The sequence below is a fragment of the Panthera tigris genome, chromosome B3, assembly GCF_018350195.1.
Source record: "Panthera tigris isolate Pti1 chromosome B3, P.tigris_Pti1_mat1.1, whole genome shotgun sequence".
Classification (NCBI taxonomy): domain Eukaryota; kingdom Metazoa; phylum Chordata; class Mammalia; order Carnivora; family Felidae; genus Panthera; species Panthera tigris.
Window position 1 is genome coordinate 121731229 of NC_056665.1, and position 23131 is coordinate 121754359.

General features: G+C 37.7%; 2 protein-coding genes across 2 annotated transcripts in view; one reads left to right on the plus strand and one right to left on the minus strand.

Moving 5' to 3' along the window:
- The window catches only part of SNW1 (SNW domain containing 1), a 32866-nt gene extending 12007 nt beyond the window's left edge, over nt 1-20859 (minus strand). The window contains exons 1-8 of the mRNA XM_007095008.3: nt 20761-20859; nt 16031-16184; nt 12335-12496; nt 3635-3730; nt 3434-3540; nt 2386-2490; nt 1185-1254; nt 430-495 (exon numbers count right to left, since the gene is read on the minus strand). Coding sequence (XP_007095070.1) covers nt 430-495; nt 1185-1254; nt 2386-2490; nt 3434-3540; nt 3635-3730; nt 12335-12496; nt 16031-16184; nt 20761-20774 — 774 coding nt within the window. The 5' untranslated portion in view covers nt 20775-20859. The remainder of the gene's footprint in view (nt 1-429; nt 496-1184; nt 1255-2385; nt 2491-3433; nt 3541-3634; nt 3731-12334; nt 12497-16030; nt 16185-20760) is intronic.
- Nucleotides 20860-20938: 79 nt separating this feature from the next.
- Nucleotides 20939-23131, plus strand: part of ADCK1 (aarF domain containing kinase 1) — a 149327-nt gene continuing 147134 nt past the window's right edge. Inside the window, exon 1 of the mRNA XM_042990239.1 lies at nt 20939-21034. The gene's annotated coding sequence lies outside the window, so the exon portion shown is untranslated. The remainder of the gene's footprint in view (nt 21035-23131) is intronic.

Consider the following 23131-nt stretch of genomic DNA (forward strand, 5'->3'; position numbering starts at 1 on the left):
ATTCTTATAAACAGAAAAAAAAATGTTTGAAACTTAAAGCACTGCATATATCCAAACAATTACTCTTTTTTGTCATATTATTAAACTGATTTCTTTCAGAAATAATTTTAGATATCAATTCCAGTTTTCTAAAGAAGACTATCATTCATTGATATGTCACTTTAATTTACCTATTTCTTTTCTATAAGCTTCTGATACCTACAATTCACTAAAAGAATCTACATAGTATTCATGTGACTGGCATACTATATTTCTATTACATCACAAAAAAAAGAAAAAAGTCACATAAGTTGGGTGTTCCTTTTTGAAAACATTCAGCTAAGTGAGATGGTGAGGATTTAATGAAACTTTTTCAGGCTGAACATCTTTCCTGAGTGTTTTCCAGTAGGTTCTAAAAGTAGGAGACTGATTTTATGACAACTTCATTACCTTTGCATTTTTCCAGTTTGAAATACAAGGAGGAATCTTCCACTCTTGTTGTTCCTTCACAGTCATCTGAGTTGACAAAAGAACAGAAAAAGAGACATTTTTAGATTTATAGTCTAGCTAAAAACCCAAGCGCAATGTTTCTCTTCAAAGATAGTTCAATATACACTGACATATGAATGAATGTAGTCCAAGGCCAAAGTTCCATTTGTTTGGTAGCACTATATACTATGTTCCTTCACCATGGATTCTAGTAGTAACTTTAATATAAAAAAATGGAAAATAATCTATACATTATTTTTGACTATTATAAATGGTTAGTATTTTTCCATATTTAAAGTGACATGACTCCTTTGAGATGAAAACTTGTTCTTTTAGTTGGATAATAAATCATATCTAAAAAATGCCACTCAGATTATCAGGGGCTTATTAATCCCAGGCACTTACTTCTTATAACTATGATAATATTCTGCTTGTCAAATAGCAGACACTGTTCATTCCATTAATAGCAGGGGTTAGGCTAACAACAAGAAAACTAATAGCTAACATTTCACATACGTTCTCTTACACACTCTGGAACCACCTACAAATTATAGCCCTGAGTGGCTCCCCATTTGATCTTGAAAGATAACTTAAAAAAGTAGTGAGTGTGGCAAAATGTACCTGTATAGGCACCTAGACTTTGTTCTATGGAAGGTTATTTATAAAATTAATGATCATGAATACAAAAAAAGATGTTAGACTACAGCAAAGATTACCTTCCGGCTAGGGGAATGCATGACAGGTGCAGGAGGAGAAGGTGGTCCTCGGGGAATTTTCTTATTAATCCTGAAGGATGAAATCAAAGCAAAACCAGAGAGTGTTACACAGTTTTCCATTTTAGCTAATATGTCTCAAGTCTCCCCCTCCCATTTTTATAAAGCTTCAAATATATAAAAAAAGAGAGTGTATAATATATGCCCATCTATCATATATCAGTCACTGAGCTTCGACAACTGTTAAACATAGCCAACCTTGTCATCGTCATTACCCACCTTCATCTCCACAGTATCATTATCATTTCATAGAGTAATATACTTTTAGTAGGCTCCACATCCAACATGGGGCTCGAATTCACAACACCAAGATCAAGTCACGTGCTCTACCAACTGAGCCAGCCAGGCACCCCCACTTTTTTTCTTCTTTTTAAGTAAGTTTTTTTAAATAACAGGTACACCTGACATACAATTAACTATAAATATTTAAATGAACAGTTTAAGTTTGACACAAATATACACCTGTGAAACCATCATCACAATCAAGATGGCGAACACACTCATCACCTCCAAGTTTCTGCATGCTCCTTGCCTATCCTTCTTATTCCTCCCCCCTGCTCTCTCTACTCCCCTCCTTCACCATAGGCACTGATCTACCTCCTGTCACCTCAGATTAGTTTGCATTTTCTGGAGATTTATAAAAATAGAATCATACAGAATGTATTTGCTTTTGTCTGGCTTCTTTCACTCAGCATAATTATTCTGAGATTCATTCATGTTATTTCATGTATTAAGTTTATTCTTTTTTATTTATTCCATTTTAATATTAATAGTATTCCATGTATAGATGTTCCACAATTTATTTATCCACTCACTTACTGATGGACATTTGGGACATTTTTCTCCTCTGGTATCTTTTTTAAGAATAGAGGTTTATTCTTTTTTTTTAAATTTTTTAAAATCTTTATTATTTTTGAGAGAGAGAGAGAGAGAGAGAGAATGAATGAGCAGGGGAGGGGCAGAAAGAGAGGGAGACACAGAATCCGAAGCAGGCTCCAGGCTCCTAGCTGGTAGCACAGAGCCCAATGCGGGGCTCAAACCCACGAACTGTGAGATCATGACCTGAGCCGAAGTCGGACGCTTAACTGACTGAGCCACCCAGGCACCCCGAATAGAGGTTTATTCTTACAGGCCACCTACTTACTTGAACCGTGGAGGCTCCATTGGATCTTTCTGCATTTCCACCATCCGAATAACTCTCTGTTTAGCTCCAGAGTTGAAAGCCACTCCTTGTTGAGATGGTGTGTATCTGAAGAATGCAGATGAAACTAAAGGTGTAACTAGTTCAAGCTCAATGGGTTATTTCCTTCTGTTATAATCCTAGGTTAGACTATATTGTCAATTCCTTTCACAAAGTATTAATAGAAAATTACAAAATATTTAGGTAGAGTAGATAGCAATGGAGGTAAGAGAACAGCAATTATGAGTTATAAGCAAAATGTGAACTAGAGTCATATTGGTTTGCAAACAATCCATCCTTGTCCATTTTCCACCACAGAAGGCATGGTGTTCAATTTCACAGGTAAGAGGTCTAGAAAATGGTACCTATTTTGTCAGTCTGAGTTTGAGGAAGAAACACCCCATAATATTTCAGCAGGCAACTTAGAATTAGTGGTTCCTGACTAATCATGGGTTGTAAAACAGAGAATAATAGTAGCAGCCCTATAAGCTCTGAATTTTCCTATACATGTGAATCATCTCTCTACACAAAGATTTAGTTGAATGAAATCCCTCACAATTTATAAGTATTATAAAGATGCCTATTATTATATAAATGATATTAGTACATTACTATTATTCTATTATTACATGTTATATAACTATTATATAATTATGACATTACCAATATACTAATATTATATCATTATGAAAATATTATATAAATATATGATGCTTATTATATATAAATGGGAAACTAAAATAGTATTTGTGGTTTGGGTCACATGCTGTAAGTAACTGTTAATCTCTAAAAACAAAAAATTATATTTTAAGAACAACATAATAGTTAATATCTTCAAAAATATCTTAAAAAATTCTGCTTTCAAGAGTCTGCAGAGTCAACAGACTTTAAAAAGTCATTATTCAAAAAATTGCTTGTCTAATTGTGACTAAGTAGGATAGTGAAGGAATACCAGGACCCCCAACCCCAATCTAGTCCAACATGAAAGTAAGACTTCCAGGCAAGATCATACCGGATATACTGAGCAGGAGCCAGTTTATCAGCTGCTCGGACTGGCATGGCTGCAGCAACCTTCTGTGATACAGATTTTTCTAAGGCTACCCTTGTCTTTTCTGTTATCTGAAATAAGAAACACCGCAACGAGTGGTCTGGAAGCTAATAAAGACGTCAAAAGCCATCTAAAATAATTATATATGTATCAATGCCCAGTTACCTCTTTAATGGCTTCCTCATCAGGTCTTTGCAGGTCTGGGTCATCTGCATTCATGACTTCCTTGGGAACCAGGTCAGTGTACTTGCTATAAATGACCTAAAATGTTCAAACACAAGCAGGATCAAGAAAAGCAGAGAATGAGAAGAAGCAACCTCATTAAGTCATTTCAGAAGTCAGCACACTTATAAATTTAGGACACAGATTTTGTCTTTTAGATTTTAAAACCAAGGAAGCTTAAAATATATACACAAATTACTGCCCCAGCTATATAAGTTAATAATTTTCCTTTGACCTCATGCATTTAAATTATTTGAGATCTTCTAATCAAGTCAGTATCCAAATACATTGTGCCAACAAAATCTTATGCATCAGTGATCCCCATTTTTGAGACTCACTAAGACTTGAAATTAATGATGATATAAATTGCCTATTGCACCATTATCTTGGATTACAAACTCATCAGAATTTAAGTCAGGTTACCAAATAATTTCCAAATTCACTGGGCCTGGAAGATTTCATTGACCTCACCCTACTTAATAATGTTTGTCTTTTCTGACAGCAATTCTATTCACAGACTAAGTAATGAACACGTGTCATGGTCAAAAAACCCAGAACACTTCTTCTGGGGGGGGGGGGGGAGTAAAAATATATTCTACATATACCACTTATATTCATTATCCAAATTTACAAAGGCCAGAATTTTTACTGGGCTCCCCAAGTCTCTATGAAGCTGACACTGATGTAGTAGGCCCCTGACAAATAGAGTATCACTTACTTTTGTGCCCACCTATACCTTTCAAATACTTTCATAAAAACTTACATGGCAGGCTTTATTGAAAAAAAGTACTGAGAATTTAGCAAATAAACAGCATTCTAGATTTTGCTGCTTTATTAGGGAATTTTTGATACACATCTAAAGAACAACTAATGATTATAAAAGAAAACCCAATTCTCAGGTACTTGAGACCTTCAAAAATTACTACTATAAGCCAGAGTCTTCTATCAATAACTGCATTCTACCAGGACATTCCTTAAAAACAGCTTAAAGGAAATGCTGGCTATTCTTAATTTCTTATTCCAAATGGCAGAGCAAAAAACACTTCATAGCCTATAAGACCTGACCTGGCTTTGCCTATACCTTTAATCTCCCCCATACCTCTTGCTTCCTCATTTATTATGCTTCAATCACATCAGCTCTTTGTTTTTTTGTTTGTTTGTTTTAAATTTTTTTTTTCAACGTTTTTTTATTTATTTCTGGGACAGAGAGAGACAGAGCATGAACGGGGGAGGGTCAGAGAGAGAGGGAGACACAGAATCGGAAACAGGCTCCAGGCTCCGAGCCATCAGCCCAGAGCCTGATGCGGGGCTCGAACTCACGGACCGCAAGATCGTGACCTGGCTGAAGTCGGACGCTTAACCGACTGCGCCACCCAGGCGCCCCTGTTTGTTTGTTTTAAACACAACATGCCATTCCCAAATTCTGGGCCTTAAATAGTGTTGTTCTTAGTTCTTCACATGAGTTCTCAACCTCTGAGTCTCAGTTCAAAGGTCATGACTGTACTTATGAGTCCTCCCCTGACTACCCTAAGCAGCAACCCCTCCTCATCCCATCACTTAGTGTCACAGCACTGTTTACTGTCTTCAAAGCATTGCTCACAGTATGAAATTATTTTCCATTTTGTCATGTATTCTATTAAAGTAATAATAATAGCTGAAATTTATTAAGCACTTATTTTGTGCCACTATTCTTTAGCTTTATATATATAATTGAATTTGTGTATCAACCCTGAGGTATGCATATGCACAATGATTACACCTATATTATTGATGAGGAATGTTTTATATAAGCTGTGGATTTCCCAGAAAAAACTATCTCATGACTATAGACTAATCCTTTAGCTTGTTTTTCTCAGGAATGAGACAAAGGATCAGGCAAGAAAAGTATAGATCGTTTACCACAAAACATAACCACTGATATGTGAGCTGTAGTGTCACCATCCTCTCAGTGTTCATTTGGAAGGGACCTAAAGCTCACTCTGGGGAGAAGAGTAAGGCTCCATACATTAACATCACACAGCTAGTAATGACCTTAAAAATCTTATTTCTTTTCAAGATGGAAACATCTATGCCACTTGAGTTTAAAATTACATATCAATACTCTAGAAAATAGTATCTAGACTATGAAGAGTTAATTACTTTTACACAGCAATCATTACAGGAAAGGATTCTAAGTAAATGGCTCCCTGGTAGTCATATAAGCTCAACATAAAGTCTCAATACTAATTTAGCATACAAGAGCCATTTGCTGCTTCTTATTTGGGTATTCCAAAGTTAATAACCCTTTAAATGAGCATCAATAGGATTCTAGCATCTCACAAAGCTGAGTGAAGGACATCTGAAGAGCAAGATTCCTCCATGGTAATTAACTATAAAACCTCAAATTTTTATTGCCCGAGAACCAAATGTGCTGAAGAAACTCAGAATATCCCAGGAGGCAAAGGGGCTGGGGAGGGTTATCTGAAAAATACAATATACTCCAGAAGGTAAGAAGAGCACAAATGGGCTCTGTGAACAAGATAAAGCAATAAATCATCTGTGAAACTTTTTTTTTTATTACTGAAAACTGGCAAAGGACCAGATTGACCTGACTGGATAAATCTGTCAACATACTCACCATTTTGAAGGCAGAAAGAAAACACTATCTTTAGGCTTAGCTAGTTTGTGAAATCATGAACAAGGTAATATATGATTTATCTTGGGGTCAGTTTAAAGTTGCTGGGAGTTATTTGTTTGGGGGGAAAATGTTGAAGGCATTCTTTTAGGTAATATCATATATGTAACATTTGCTATGCAAATATTTCAGAAGGAAAAATGTAAACACCAAGGCTTTTTATTGATGTACCACTCAAATCACAATTGGAAAAAAAAGAACATTTTAGTTCCATCAAAATTTAATTCAAGAAAATTTTTTTCCCTCCGATTTTGTATTACTGTAAGTCTTGTCAATACAGTATTTATTTTACATGTAGAGAGATCTAGGGCCTAGACTTATCCCTTGAAATCTTGCCTTTTTCTTAATCTCTTATACCTAGAGCTAGCATTTACCATTCTTGACCTTTCACTATTAATATTTCAGTGATAACTTTCTGGTTTCTGAAGAAAACCACATCCCGCTGATATAAATCAGAAATCTTTACACTGTAATGCAAATTCAATAATCCAATAAACTATTTTCGTCCTATGTCAAAGACTCTGAAAATCAAGCCTCCTGAATGATAATGAATTTTTAAAGACCCATTTTGTACATTTAGCAGCCAATTCCTACTTCTAAAACTGGAAAATCAGTGGTTTTAAAACAGGGCACTGCTGCCACCCCCAAGGCTCTACAGGTATTTAATAGGTAGTGGCAGTTAAATTAAACATTATACAACGCACAAGACGGTCCCGAACAATCAAGTGTCCTCTCTTCCAAACGCATTTGCCAACGTGTACTCAGTTAATGTTGAATTAAATGCATTCAAAAACTTCGTGCATTAATCCATCCACTTTTTAAAAAATTAAAATACTTATTTATTAAATTTGTGTAAGAAATTCAAGTGTATATTCCAGGGCATAATGTCCAGCAAGGAAATACATTCACCAGAAACAGTATGAGAACAGTCCAAGTACTCACTCTGTTCACTATCTTTCTTCTCAATTCATTCGGTACCCTGCTCATTTTTTTAAAAATCTTCATTCTGTGTATGCATGTACACACACGCATGTCTATGTGTTCAGAGACATTATGTTTTTAGAGTAGTTTCAGGTTCACAGCAAAATTAAGAGTAAGACACAGAGATTTCCTATATACATCCTGCCCCTACACATGCATAGCTTCCTCCATTAGGGTCAGGGTTAGTATGAACCTCTGAGTGGTGCCTCTATAAACTACTAGTTTTGGATTCATTCCTAGTGGTTGCATTATAGACAAACATGTAATGCTTTCAGTGTATAAAGAAACATTACTTTAGAGACCTTATTTGGCCAGAATACTGAAATCTAAAAATAAATAGTTATAACATTTCTACTCTACTTTCTTTTTCTTTTTTTAATGTTTTATTTATTTTTGGGGGGGGAGGGGCAGAGACAGAGGAGGAGACACAGAATCCGAAGCAGGCTCCAGGCTCAGAACTGTCAGCACAGAGCCTGATGCGGGGCTCAAACCCACAAACCGTGAGAACATGACCTGAGCAGAAGTCAGACACTTAACTGACTGAGCCACCCAGGCACTCCCTCCACTCTACTTTCAAAACAAAATAATCACCAGTATACATGGTTCTTAGAGAAAGAAAAAACTTTCAGACACTTCCTAGACGTGAGAGAAAATTGTTGGTTTCCAGTCTTGAAATTTAATGCAAAATGGGCTACAACTGTGTCATTCAAAATTAGTCAACCTGCCAATGCCAAACTGTTGTCCTAAAGTGTTCTTTTTCCTAACCAATGAGAGAGGAAAGGCAGCATGTACCAATAAAGAATAATGACTATTCCAAAGAAGGAGAGATGTACCAAAACAAAGGCAAGTGAAGCCTAGTGAAGGCCTCCACAGCACAGGGCATATTTCCAGTATATGTCCTGTTGTATAGGGACCTGTTTTTCCTTTTGCAGGAGTGGACTATGCTTCCCTACTGGCTCAGGAGAAGTGGTTTTCTGTTATTCAATGAAAACTGCTATCACTCCTCAAACAAATCGTTGATGAAAGTCTGTGTGTCAAGCTGTCAGGCACTAAATTAGGTGCCAAGGAGGAAATCTGAAGATATAATCTCTGTCCTCAAAGAGCTTATAGTCAAATGACATAGATAGTAGTGAACTGATAAATAGAACAAAATGTGATGACTGCTAAGATAAACAGGGAAGAGGAAGGAAGGATACCCCATCTGGTCAGGGAAGATTAGGAAGAGTTTTCCGAAACAATGAAGAGTGAGCTGTGATTTGAAAGCAACAGAATTTAGGGACAGCTGGGTGGCTCAGTCGGTTAAGCATCCAAGTTCAGCTCACGTCATGATCTCACAGTTCGTGAGTCTGAGGCCCACAACAGGTACTCTGCTCTCAGCACAGAGCCCGCTTTAAATCCTGTGCCCCTCTCTCTCTGCCTCTCCCCTGCTTGTGCTCTCTTTCTCTCTCAAAAATAAATAAACATTAAGAAAAAAAAAAGCAACAGAATTTAGTCAAAGAATAGGGGGAGAGCTTTCCCACACACAGGAGGACATCCATGGGAAGTTCCCAGGGTAAGAGAGAATGTGCCATATTAGGGGAGCTGCAAGAATTCCTTGTGGCAGATCTTTACAGAAAATGTCTGCAAGTTTCTTCTTCTTTTTTCCTTTTTTAAAGACTTTTTATTATTTTTAAGTCATCTCTACACCCAACGTGGGGGCTCAAACTCACAACCCTGAGATCATGAGTCGCATGCTCCACTGACTGAGCCAGCTGGGTGCCCTGAAAATTTTTTCTTAACAACCACATAACAGTGGCGATTATTTTGTACTGAAAATAAAAAGAATGGCTAAAACTGGACTGTTTATTTTTGGATTTAACTTTTCTGGTCATGAAAGTTGAGGCTAGGCTAGAAAGATAAGGAAGGGACCAAGTATACCATAAGGAGCTTGGCTGGTTCTTACCCTAAAGGCTATGGAAACATTTTTTTTTTTTAATTTTTTTTTTTAACGTTTATTTATTTTTGAGACAGAGAGAGACAGAGCATGAACGGGGGACGGTCAGAGAGAGAGAGGGAGACACAGAATCTGAAACAGGCTCCAGGCTCTGAGCCATCAGCCCAGAGCCCAACGCGGGGCTCGAACTCACAGACGGTGAGATCGTGACCTGAGCTGAAGTTGGACGCTCAACCAACTGAGCCACCCAGGCGCCCCTATGGAAACATTTTAAGTGTGCACACTTGTGTGTGTATACTGGGGGGAGAGAGAGAAAGCTAAACATATAAACAAGGATGAGTTTGTTTTTCTAAACAGGCAAAACAAATGCAAAGGAGGTGGTTTCAGACTCTGCTGCGGTAAATAAAGCAAGAAGTGATAAGGGCCTGAACTAAGTAGCAGAGAAGGGCATATACTTGAGAAGTGTTAAGGAAGAAGATAAATCCCAATGACTAACAGTTGGAAGGCCTGAAGGAAACACAAAAGAATGGAATGACTGCTCAGCAAAGGCTTTTTAGAGAACTATAGCATTATGTGTCACATCTCACATTTGAATAACCTTTGACTCAGTAAGTTCACATAAGTATTTATTTTACGCAAATATTCATGTGCAAAAAGGTATTTGTATATGGACCTTGAATAAAGTACTCTCTGAAAACTAAAAAATTGAAATCTGAAAACTAAAAAATGCTTAAAAAAAACTTAGGGCACAAACACACCTGGAATTCTATATAGATTTTTAAAAAATAAAGCAGACCTATATATACTAATAAAAACCTTCAAAACATACTAAATTAAAAAAAGCTATGAAAGTTATGAATATTAAAATCTCATTCATGTAAAAAAAGATATGTGTGTGTGTGTGTGTGTGTGTGTGTGTGTGTATTAAAGTGGGAATATATATATACATCAATATCTAAATCCATAACAAAGGTCTGGAAAGATACGTATTATTATAGTAGTGGTACTTACCTATGAGTAGGCACTACATACATACTTATGTACTGTTGATATCTTCTACCATAAGAATTTATTATTAGTGTATCTTTTTTAAATCAACAAAATAGTGGGGGGAAAAATAACTCCCAGGCTTTTAGCATAGTCATTCAGGAAGATATCACTGCCAATCACTGAGTTAGAGAATAGAGAAGGTAGATTAAGTGGAAAATTATGAATTTAGGTTTGGATTTGATGAGTGATGTTTTGAGGAAATCTAATAGAGCTGTCCTTGCGGATAGTAAGATATAAGGACCTACAGCTCAGGGAAGAAAACTCGGCTGGAGACATAGATCTAACAGTCATCAACATGAGTGGCAATTTTAGCCAAGGGAATAAATTAGATTAGTCAAAGAGATGGTGTTGTGAGAAAAGCCTTAGAGATCTTTGCCAGAGTTTATCTCCACAGACTGGTTGAGGTGAGGTTGTATTACAGTGAAATGAAGAATGAAAGGGAAGTGAAGAAGTAGAACAGATAACAACAAGCAAAAAGCTTGAAGGAAAATGAAGAAAACTAGGTGAAAATTTGGTGGTAGCTAGAGGGAGCCTTCAGGGTAGTCAGGGAAAAACTTTTCTTTCAAAAGATGATAAAAGCAAGCATATTTAAAAGCTAACAGAAAGGAGCCAGTAGAAGAAGGGGAGGTGGAAGTCATGGTTGAGAAGAGTAAAGAAAAAGCGAGGCTGTAAAGGAGAGGGGGAAGAATGAAATCCAGGATACGCTACAGCACACCTGGCAAGATTAGGTTTAGACCGAAGACATTTCTCATAGAGACAAAAGGAAAAGTCAAGACACAAAGCCAAGTGCAGGATAAAGAAAGCAGACAATTTTCTTCCACTAGTCGTTATGTGCAAACAGATGTCACCTGTAAGCTGACAGGGGACGGAGAGGAGTAGGAGTTAAAGCTTGGAGGAACACCAAGGGAGCGCAGTCTAAACCTGAGACATAGATTTGCATGACTGGGTAACTGTTTTCCCCAAGAACTCAGCACCCATGATGCAGAAGTAGAGGATGGGGTCATTACTGCAATTTTAGAGGGTAAAATGAAAACATTTAGGGAAGAGAAAGAGGCAAAGGACAAGTACTGAAGGCCCTCAACTATTTTTCGCAACATCTTCAATTCTAAAGAGATCTTTACCTATGTGTGGAGTACTTATTTACGAGGGAAAAAACTAGGTCTTCTCTTAAAAACAGTTCCTTGGCTCTGAGCGTAGCTGCTCTGTGAGGAGATTATTTTAAGTAAATTTTATTTTTGGTCTTTGGATTACCTGTAAGCAGGCCATCAAAAATATGGACAGCAAGTGCCAGTTTTATACTTAGGGGAGAAAAAAGTTTAATTCATTACATTCAAGTGAATTATTAAAATAATTAAATATCTATGTAAGTACTTTGTAAGTATATGAGACAGAATTAGAAGACTATAAACAAATCTAAATTTTGATTTTTTGTGTTTTAGGGTGCTAGAATTATAGATTTTTAGCAATTTTCTAGCATTTAAAAAATGTTAGTACTATAAAAGAACTTAAAACAAAATTTAACAATTTCAAATTGCTTTTATTTATTTTTTAATGTTTATTTTTTGAGAGAGAGGGAGAGTGAGCGAGCGAGTGAGAGAGGGAGGGCATGAGCAGGGGAGAGGGAGACACAGAATCTAAAGCAGGCTCCAGTCTCTGACTGTGAGCACAGAGCCAGACATGGGACTTGAACCCATGAACTATGAGAGCATGACCTGAGCCAAAGTTGGAGGCCTAACCGACTAAGCCACCCAGGCACCCTCAAATTGTTTTTAAAATGCTAAACAAATAAGTGAAAACCCTAAGTATATATAAGCTATCATCAATTTGGGAGATTTGAAATGAAAAAGTCATTGCTGTTATGAAGTCATAATACATTGTTCATATAATCATGAAGTCATATTTTCAGTTAGCCTAAGTACTAACTGCTACTCATTGCTACTTTTAACAAAGCTAAATGGCCAGATACGTATTTATCAACAGAGGGAAAAATCAACGAGAGGATTACCTTGTCTTTTGACTGTCCCTGCCGAGCAATTGCATCATATTTAATTTTTCCTTCAGCATCCACCTGAATGGCCAGCGCATTTGACATTTTTTTCTTTCGTCCCATATCCAGTGGATACTGGGCCACATGGATCTCTGGAAAAGCACCGCCATCTCCAAAATCCTACATATTAAAAAGGAAAGAAATAAAAAGAATACTTAATAATTTGAGGTTCAAGATATATTCATTCATTCATCAAATAATTATTGAGCCCTTGTTATAGTAGATGCTAAGAGATACAGCAGTAAAGAAACAGAGGTCGCTGGTCTTGTACAGTGTACATTCCAGTGGGCAAAGATGTAAAAAGCCTAATCTTTGGCTTGTAATAAATGCCTTGAAAATATAATGGGACTACAAAGAAAATCTACCTTCCTTTTTTTTTTTTTAAGCTTACTGATTTATTTTTGAGAGAGGAGAGAGAATCCCAAGCAGGCTCTGCCCTGTCAACACAGAGCACTACTATGCAGGGCTCGAATCATGAACTGTGAGATCATGATCTGAGCTGAAATCAAGAGTCAGACACTTAACTGACCGACCCACCCAAGTGCCCTAGAAAGTCTACTTTTGATACTGCGGCTAGGACAGCCTTTGTGAAGAGGTAATGTGAGTTAAAGCTAAATAATGAGAAATCAGGTATGAGAAGATCTGAGGGAAGCATTTTTTAGGTAAAGCAAGTAGCATGAAGGTACTGCTATAAGAACAAGCTTGGGATGTCCTTGGAAACAAGTGTCCAGTGAGGCTGGAGCTTACCGGGACAGAGGAGCAGACACATAAGTGATAACCTTGCATGGGCAGACAAACACCAGATCATGAAAGGGCTTCTAGACCATGGCAAAGATTTTTATATACATGACAGGATGAAATTAAGTAGAACGTTTAGGACAAAGAAAAGATTTTTAGTTTTAGCATACATAATGTTCTTAGTGAGGCAAAGGTCAAGGTATAACAGGGCAGAAATGTAAAGAATTTTTTCTTGGAACCAGATTTTAATAACATATTTATTCATGTTCCAGGAGAAGCAAATAAATAGAAAGGAAGGCTCTAGAAATGAGTTCACCACATTTCTAATGGTGATGATATGCAATTACTTAGAAGACTAAGACTTCTCAAGTAGCACAAGCTAAGTAACATCTGTTGATGAAGTTTAACATTACAAAAAAGGTAGATGGTCAAATAAACATATGAATGTTAAATACAATTTTTAAATAGCTTTGTTAAACTTAGTAATATTTGCTTAGGAATTATATTGTACACTCAACAATCCACACTCATTTAATTCCTGTATTTCAACAATCATACTTTCATATGGAAAAAATTCAAGTTTAGCAACATTAAGTGATTTTCCCAAGATGTCCTGCATAGGCAGGACTTGAACTCAGATCTTTTGACTCCAAAAAACTGTATTTTCTACTGAACTAAAATTCTTTCCTTTTTAGCTCTAAAAAGGGCAAATCAATACTACTAAAAAATGATAGGAAAAAACATTAAAATTAATCATTTAGAGGGGGTTTGATGAAAAATTTTATGTAAATAACTACTTTTATAAGACCTCCTCCTTCAAGAAATATTCCATTAGATCCTGGATATGCGATTTCCTAGATACAATATACTGACTTGCTAAAGAAAATTTTGACATTTCTAAAAACAAACAATAAAGCTGAGGGAGACATTTCTTATGAATTCGGCAGAAAATAGTTAAAATATTCCCAAGAAAGGTGCTACCTGTAGCCAGGACATCAATCTGACATATGCTCAGATCTGCTGGGGTTCTTCAACTATAATAAGTACTTCAGACTGTGGATGTGGCATTATGCGGTCATTAGGCTTGCCAGAAAATCATAGCTTTTACTCTGAACACTAGAACAAAATGCTTTCTCCACAGAACGTTCACTTCCCTCAAGAAGCATTCACAGTCTTTCCAGACTGGCTGGCCATTTTGGTTTGATTTTCAAATAAACTGTTCTGTTCTGCCAAGATGTATGAAACCTTTAGTCAAGTAAGATTTTAAAAAGTACCTGAATGTCATAATGCTAAAATGGAAGCCTAATCTTTGGATGAGGTTTCTGTTGTATGTAAAATGATGTCTGCTACCCCCACTCTGTAATCTATTGAGAGGCAAACGAAGAATATCTATAATCCCTCAAGGGACACATTATCCTTCTATCAGATAATGTCAATCACTACCTTTTTGCCCCAGATAAGAGGGCATTCCAGCCCCCTCAATAATCTTCTTTTGCCCCACATCTCACAAATTACACTATCAGTGAAAACAAAAGTAACAACAAAAAACCCTTAGTAATTTTAGTAAGACTGGCTTTCACACATTAGAATTAATAAGGACTAGAGGACAGCTAAGGGAAAAAAACAAGGAAACTTTTTAAAAGACATGATCTAGTTGGAAGTTTGTCTTTTAGGCTCTATCGAGTGTTCTGGTAGGCAGGGGGAATGCCAAGCATGGGAGAGGCTGAGAATACAGACAACAACAAATTTCAGTCCAATGAATACTTAGTTCACCATGATCTGCACTTGGAGGCATACGAAAAAAAGTTGAGGGCACAATCCCTTCACATTTGTAAGGTAAAAATCACAACCATAAAAGGACAGAATGTAACAGAGTGATAAAATGAAAATAATTGTGTACAAACATGAATGGTATAGGCACAAAGATTTTTAATAGGGTAGGCACATTCCTTGGGAAGTGGAAGAGAGAAATTTGCAGGAGTCAGAATGAATACTGAGAGACAGAGAAGAAAAAGGCTTGATCAAAGAGGAAGTAGTCTTGGGGAGGCAAAATAGTTGTCTCAAATGTTTGCTTTTCTCCCTAGATGAAAAAGGTGGTCAAGCATGGGAAGACTACCCTGGAATTAGGGAAAAGAGTATGTATTGATCTGCTCTAAAGGATACAGAGTAATTAGGAAGATAGGTACTACCAAAGAAGTTTGTTTTTTGGAAATAAGCTAGAAATATAAAAAGATCATTTCAGAGTCTTCTTTCTCCCTCACTGCCTCCAAATCAACCATCAAATTCTTTTATACCTTCTAAAATATTTATCTAATATGTATATTAGACATATATTAATATTCTCAAATTGAAGACAAGAAAACTGATAAAGAGGGGCAGAATCTGCCCAGTGTCACACAAATAGTAAGCAGCATAGCTATGATGCAAAAACACTTATTTTCACTTATTCTTTTAAACTTCTCGCCCATGCTCTTTCCAATATACTTGACAAGAAGGAAATCAGAAATAGAAATGCTGCTGGAGTTTTCCCTGGAGGAAGGCTGTCTCTTCAGGGTTACGTGGCATTGTGTATGTGGGGAGAAGGGAGGGAAAGGCACCCGAACATGAACTCTTCTTTTCATTTTCTCCTTACTTTCCCATTATTTTCCATATGCAGTAATCCCTGGATTTATAGAGAGTATGCTAATTTCTTTTGTACATGTTTAATAGTTGGACATAAGAAGAGACATAAACAGGTACAATTCTCTTATGATCACAAAGAAGTGGTAATAAGCCAGAAGAAAAAGATCAATCCTCTAAAAGGAGTATATGTCTTAGGAACTCACGACCAGGATTTCTAGCATATTGGCATTCATGTGCAGAGGTTCTAGGGTATTTTACAAGGGTATTATAATAAACGTTAACACAATTATTTACCTCTAATAACCGAGGTATCCAGCCTTTCCGGTACCCGTATGGAGGAGGTTCTCTTCGGGAGGAGACCAGTGAGGTCTGTCGTGATCTCTGAGATCTTGCCTTTTCTTCAGCCTCAAGCTGGTCCTGAGATAGCTGAGTAGGTGCAGGTAAAAAGCTATAAGCAAAGATAATAAAAGTCAGATTAAAAAAAAACTCCTACATTTGATCATTGCAATTTGGCCATCAGAGACTATTTTACCATAATACTTTTTCCCTTAAGCAAAAAAGCAAACATTTCAATGATTCATGGCAGTATTTAATATCAGTCATTTTACTTTGCCTGGAAAGAAATAAACGCTCAGAGACATACAGTAAAAACATTTGACTAAGATGCAGGCAAATGATGCCCATAATAAAAAACTAACAGATATTTCATATAATAGATAAACTACTCAGTGGTTACGCTTCCACATCTCTTTTCTTGTAACAAGCAAGAAAACATTCTCAATTACCCAGGGGCCAACTGTCCAGTATATGGTGTCTTAGTGCCTTTACTACTTTTATACTCCTTATTTTTAACTACTTTACTCTTATTCTTCTTACTTTTAACTATTTTAATGTCAACGACAACAACAAAAAAAAATAATAAGGATTAGCACTGAATGTAACAAAGAGGTGCATAAAAGAAAGAAAACACAAGTTGCATATATGAGTGTGTTTTCCCAAAGGTATCTAATTTAGAATGCAATTTAAAACTTGAGAGGTCAAAGATTCAAAGGAGAAATTCTAAAGACGTAGTTTGTCATTCTTTAATCACAGCAGCCTTTTTACCAAGCTATTCTTAACAACTTTCAAGTATGATAAATGTTATTATAGAGATACCCCAAAGTATCACAGAAAGATTCTAGTAAATTGATATGTTTAATGGAAAAGTTAGGGTTCCTTTGTGATTCTTGGCGACTAAGCATATTTGGATAAGCAGAACTTATTTATTCAAAATATTTATTGATCACTTGGGTGCAGGTACTGTGCTATGTAAGCAATGAGACTATAAGAGAGAGGTTACAGCCTTGCAGAGGAGAGACAATCAAATGCTTACACAATTCCCTAATTACAAATTGTATCAAACGATGAAGGAAAAGTGTACAGTGCTATGACGGTATACATCAGAGGGTTCTAATCCAGTCCAGAATGTCAGGAGTGTGACAGTTAAGAGCTCAGAGTTCAAATCCAACCTATACCAGGTAGTAACCCAGATAAGTTACTTATCTCTCTGAACCTCTGTTTTCTCATCTGTAATGACAGATCAAAAGACCACCTACGTCACAGAGTTGCTCTAAGTAGTAAATGTGAAAATCTATGACCCCCTTGGCACAGTGTCTAAATACTCATCAATGCATATTGTTCCATACATACTTGATTATGCGGAGCCATTCCGTGATTCCACCAATTTGGATCAGTTGCGCCCCACCCATGCTCCCACAAGACACTCTGTGTGCCACTACTATAACATTTATCTTACTGTATCACAATCATCTACTCATTTACCTCTTTCTCTCGCCAGACTGAGCAACTTGCAGGAATCATGGCTTCTGCTTCGTTTCATCCCTAACTCTCTAGGCACTGTCCAGCTCACAGCGAGGGCTACTTATATGTTTGCAGAACTAAATTCACTCTGCCCTTTGCACTCACCATCTTTATGTCACTACAATCTTATTGCCTTTCCTTTTGCCATCTCAAGATCTTTACATTTGCTATTCCATCTACCATAAAATTTATTTAAGAACATTCTTTCCTGTAGTGCTTTTATGGAAAACTCTTTCCTAGATCATTCATTCATTCATTCATTTTAAAAGATTTTGTTTAAAAAAATTTTTTTAATGTTTTTATTTATTTTTGAAGGAGAGAGAGACAGAGCATGAGCGGGGAAGGAGCAGAGAGAGAGGGAGACATAGAATTTGAAGCAGGCTCCAGGCTCTAAGCTGTCAGCACAGAGCCCGATGCGGGGCTCGAACTCACGAACTGTGAGATCATGACCTGAGCCGAAGTCGGACGCTTAACCGACTGAGCCACCCAGGTGCCCCTAAAGATTTTATTTTTAAGTAATCTCCACACCCAATGTGGGGCTTGAACTTACAACCCTGAGACCAAGAGTCTCAAGCTGTACCAAGTGGGCCAGCCACACACCCCTCCTAGATCTTTTAGTCCTTGCTTCTTAGCATTCTTGTCTGCTCATTTATACCTCTCCACAGCTGTTTTCTGACCACCTTGTCCAAAACAGGACCCCACTCCACATTTTGAGTCACTCTTTGTCCTTTCATTTTTATTTCTAGTAATTCCTATCTGAAATTGTATTGATTTGTTTACTCATATATAGTCTATCTCTCCTAGAATGTAAGCTCTTTGAAAATAAGGAGTTTGCAACACTGATTTAATACTGTAAAACCAGCACTAGAATAGTGCCTGGCACATGGTAGATCCTCAACAAATATGTACTAACTGAAGGATGGATGAATGGATGAACGGAGCCAAAAGTTTTGGGTTTCTACCATACTTATTTTCAGTATACCATGTATATCCAGTACATAGAAGGCATACAAAGACAGTTCCAAAGAAGCTACAATATTTACTTATTTTACTCTTCTCTTTACCTTCTGCTGGAGGAACTGGTCACTAAAATGATCAAAAGGCAGGCAGCCTGTCAAAGTGGAGAATTCAGACAATCCAATAAACAGGTTACCTGGCCTGGATTAGGGTCTGAACATACTCTAGCCTTCCAGAGGGTCTTAAATTTGCAGTTCCTTGTAAAGGATGACATTCCTACAAAGAGGCACACTCCTGCAGTAGCAGGGTAGGGGAAAGGGGTACAGAGTGGGCTGCATATGCAGGCCGAAAGGCTACTTCAGTGGTTCTCAACTGGGGGGCAAAATATTTACAATGCAGGCGTATGATAATACCTAGATACATACAATTCATTAAGATTGTCAAGACTTGGGGGTAGAGAATGGGGGTAGTATCACTGGCATCTAGTGGGAGGAAGCCAAAGATATTGCTAAACATCTTACTATACACAGGACAGCCCCATACCAGAATGAATTATCCAGCCCAAAATGTCAACAGTGCTAGTGTTGAGACAACTTAGTCTACCCTCCCCCTTTACTAAATAAAGCATACTAAATGCAAGTGATGTTATTAGACACATAACCTTAAATATACTTGAATTTAGAAAACTTAATCAGTAGGACTTTCAGTCTTTAGTAACAATAACTGGTGACACCAAGACTATAACATATCAGTTCCGTCAAGTCTCTGCTGTTAAGAATCCTTGGTAGATCTTGGAGATAAATAACACTTCACCTGGAAACTTGAGACCACCTCTAAAAATCAAATTAGTCAGAACTCAACAAAATCAGAACACTATGTAGTCCCCAAGACTAGTCATTTGAAGACTGCACCCTGTCACTGCAATTTTAAGCACACAATACCCACGACATGTTATTTTTCCTGTGTGTCCTTTTCAAATTCCAGCTTTTCCACAAAACCTTTACTCGTAACTCTAGTAATCTTTGCCACTGTGCCTCCCACCTGGAGGTGCACTCAAAAGTCTGCTGTTTGTAACATTTACTAAAGAAAACTCCCAGTCCATTCAACTCATTTCATCTAATTCTTTTTGCACTTAAGGTTAGTACTACACAAGCGAGCATTTGTGTGCCCTTACTTCTTTCATATCTGTATGCCTTGTACCCCCATCTTCCCTGAAAAGACTGTTAGATTTCCTTTTGTATATACACAACCCCCAGGATAAAGCAAGGAACCCAAACCTAATTCCCCCAAGAATTTTCTGCTTAAAACTTTTTTAGGATTCATCAGCCAGGAAAATTAAATAGAAGGAGAATCAAATGTGTTTAGAGAACTCAAGCTTATGTCCTAAAATGATTACTTTCTTTACGACGAACTTAGACAACTCAACTTTTCCTGCTTGCATTCGCATGGAAAGTTTTTCCACTTAGATGGGGCAGCAAGGTCGCACACCAGTAGTAGTTACATAACTCCTCGGAATCTCCCACTTAAACATATTTTTCTCAAAGGCGGGGACCACTTTATATGCGGTTACCAAGGCAACCGGGAACAGCAAAAATCTGAAGCGGTTCTATCTACGGAAGAAATTCTAAGGTCCAAAGTTATAGTGCAGAGCAGCGACGCCTTATTAGCACGCAGCGGCCACTACAGTAGCTAATTTAAAATCTCTGTCCAGCACCGGGCCCGCTTTTTTCAAGAATCCTTGTTTCGGGACAGAGACGAGACTTCGGCAGACCCACCACCGTTAAGCCGGGCAGTCACCTCCCGCCGCTTCACTCCGCCCAAATAAGCTACTGCTCTCCACATTCCCACCGTGCCCGCGCAAGCCGCGGACCGGACGGAGAGCTCGCCACATCCCCAAGATGTTCAAGCGAAAAACACGTGCGACTCCTTGCCATCGGAGACTGAAAAACTATTCACCACGCCGAAGCTTTCGGCTCTAATCGGGGTGGGGGCGGGGGGGTACTCAACCCGGGAAACCGCTCAGGAAAGACCCCAGCTTCGCTGAGGCCTAGTCGCCCCGGAGGCCGGCAAGAGGGCCTAGCCGTGGTCGCGGCCCACGTCGCTCTGTGCCCTGAGCCAGGTCACCGCCCGGAGACAGTGGGCAGAGAAATGAAAAAGGTGGGTACTCCCAGACCCTTCCGTATCGAGGACCCCAATCAACAACCCACCTGGTGAGCGCCATCTTCTTCCGCTTCTTCCAGCGCGAGCGACAGCACCGCGGGGCGGGTCTTTCCCCTTGACGAGAAGTGGAGAGGAAGAAGCACGCGATACGCAAGCGCCTCAGCCGAAAGGCCTTCTGGGATTTGTAGTTCTTTGGACAAGAGTACGCTTTGGTTCTGTCCTAACCAGACCGACTGGTTATTAACGGGATGAGGGCTTCATTTAAGAAAGGCAGATGTACACTGTGACATGATGCAGCGTTCCCTAGGCAAAATAACGAAGGTGAGAGATGCCCTTTAAACTGCTTTATTTTATTCCCCACTCAGTCTCATTCCCCATGTAGGGAGGGATCCCAAATACAAGAGTATCCCGGGAACAGCAACGTTAAATAAAAGGGTGACAGGGTTTTAAAACAATAGGAAATTGTGGGACCGTCGAATGGAGAGTTTTAGGACGCTCTAAAAACATTCACACCCGAAACTTTTCTTTCCACACCCCGCCCCCAAAATACTCTACTGGGAAGATAGTGTGATCCTTGGTTAAGTTACCTTTACAACACTTCCTTTGTATACTATGTACGTTTGTGTTTTAGGTAGTTTATATGTTTCACTTAGATTATGGATTAAATATAATATTTGATGAACTGATAGGATAAATGAAATCTGCTTACAAATATTGGAGAAAGGGAAGTGGGTAGAGTACAGATGAAATGAGAATAGCCATTTTTGATCACTGTTCAAGCTGGATAATGGGGAAATGGATGTTCGTTATACTCATATATTGGACATTTTCCATGATAAAAAGTAGATACAATCTTTTAGTTGCAGTATAGCACACATACAGAGAGGTGCATACACTGTAAATGTGCAGCTTTTTGAGTTTTCCTGAACCAAACACACTACTTTGAACAGAAGCAGCAACATCCCCTACCCAGGATGAATCAATTTCTGGTGTGACAAGATGTTATAGGCTAATCTAGTACTTTTTCTGCCCCAGACTTGGAATCAGTCATTTCTCCAAGGAGCCCTCCTTTAAGTAGGAAAGTGATATTTAGAGAAGACAATCTAGATGCTACAAATATTCATGGTTACTGGGTTGATTATTGTTTGTAAGACTTTTTAATTGGCAAAACTAAAACATTTAGATATACACACATATTTTTTGAGAAAATGCATCATACATTTATATTAATATTTCTGGGGCAAACTTAGGATTTCACAGATTTTGCTTAACTTTGATTTTATATGCATATCTCTTCTGAAAATCTTGGTACCTATTGGCATTAACATAATTACATTTGGCAATAATGGCAATGACATAATCAATTAACATAATTGCTTCATCCTACTGTATTTATGAAATAGTTTCAGAATAACAGTACTAATATGATTACTTATTGAAACTTAATAGTTTCTGATTTTTTTTTCAATTCTTTTTGCCCTTAGAGTATATCTCTCTAGGCATGTATAGTCAAATTGCACGGCTTTAAAGTGACTTGGGGCAGGGTGTGCCTGGTTGGCTCAATTGGTAGAGCATGTGGCTCTTGACCTCAGGATTGTAAATCTTAGTCACATGTTGGGTGTAGAGATTTTTTTAAAAAAGAAAGGAAGAAAGTAAGAGACTTGGAATAGTTCCTCTCTGTGGGACTACGCCACTAACTTGATAGTTTTATTTCTTTTTGCTTTGGATTCTTAGGAGTTGCTTAAAAAAAAAAGTTTTGTGAAACAGTTACATTGTTTCAAAGCCAAAATTTACCAAGGTGGTACATTTAGAGAAGTCTAGGTTCTTTCCCTGACTCTTCTGTCATTTTCCCTTCCTCTCCTTATAGATAATGTTTAAAAATTTTTTATGGTTTATCTTTACATTTAAAAATAGACACAAATACATATATATTTGTATGCTCCTTTTCCTTTCCTAGACATATGGTAGATACCATACACACTTTTTTCTACCTTGCCTTTATCCCATTTATTGTATCGTGGAGATCACTCCTTTGCAGTATATGGAAATCACATTGGAAATTTTGAGCAGAGAAAACACATGATCTGATTTATGTTTTAAGAAGATCATTATGACTGCTGTGTTGAAAGTGGACTCCAAGAAGCAAGAAAGGAAACAGGGAGACCAGTTGGGTGGCTTTGTGATAATTCAGGAATAGATGCTGATGGTTTAGGGAGGGAGGTAGTAGCAGAGATGGCAAGAAGAGATTGGAATCTGGATCTATTTCGAAGGTAGAACGAACAAATTTTAATACTAGAATTGATGTGAAATATGAAAGAATAATCACGGATGGCTCTGAGGGTTTATGTTTGAGAAATTAGAGGGATGGAGTTGCTATTTACTATGATGGCAAACTGCAAGAGAGTCATATTTGTGGGA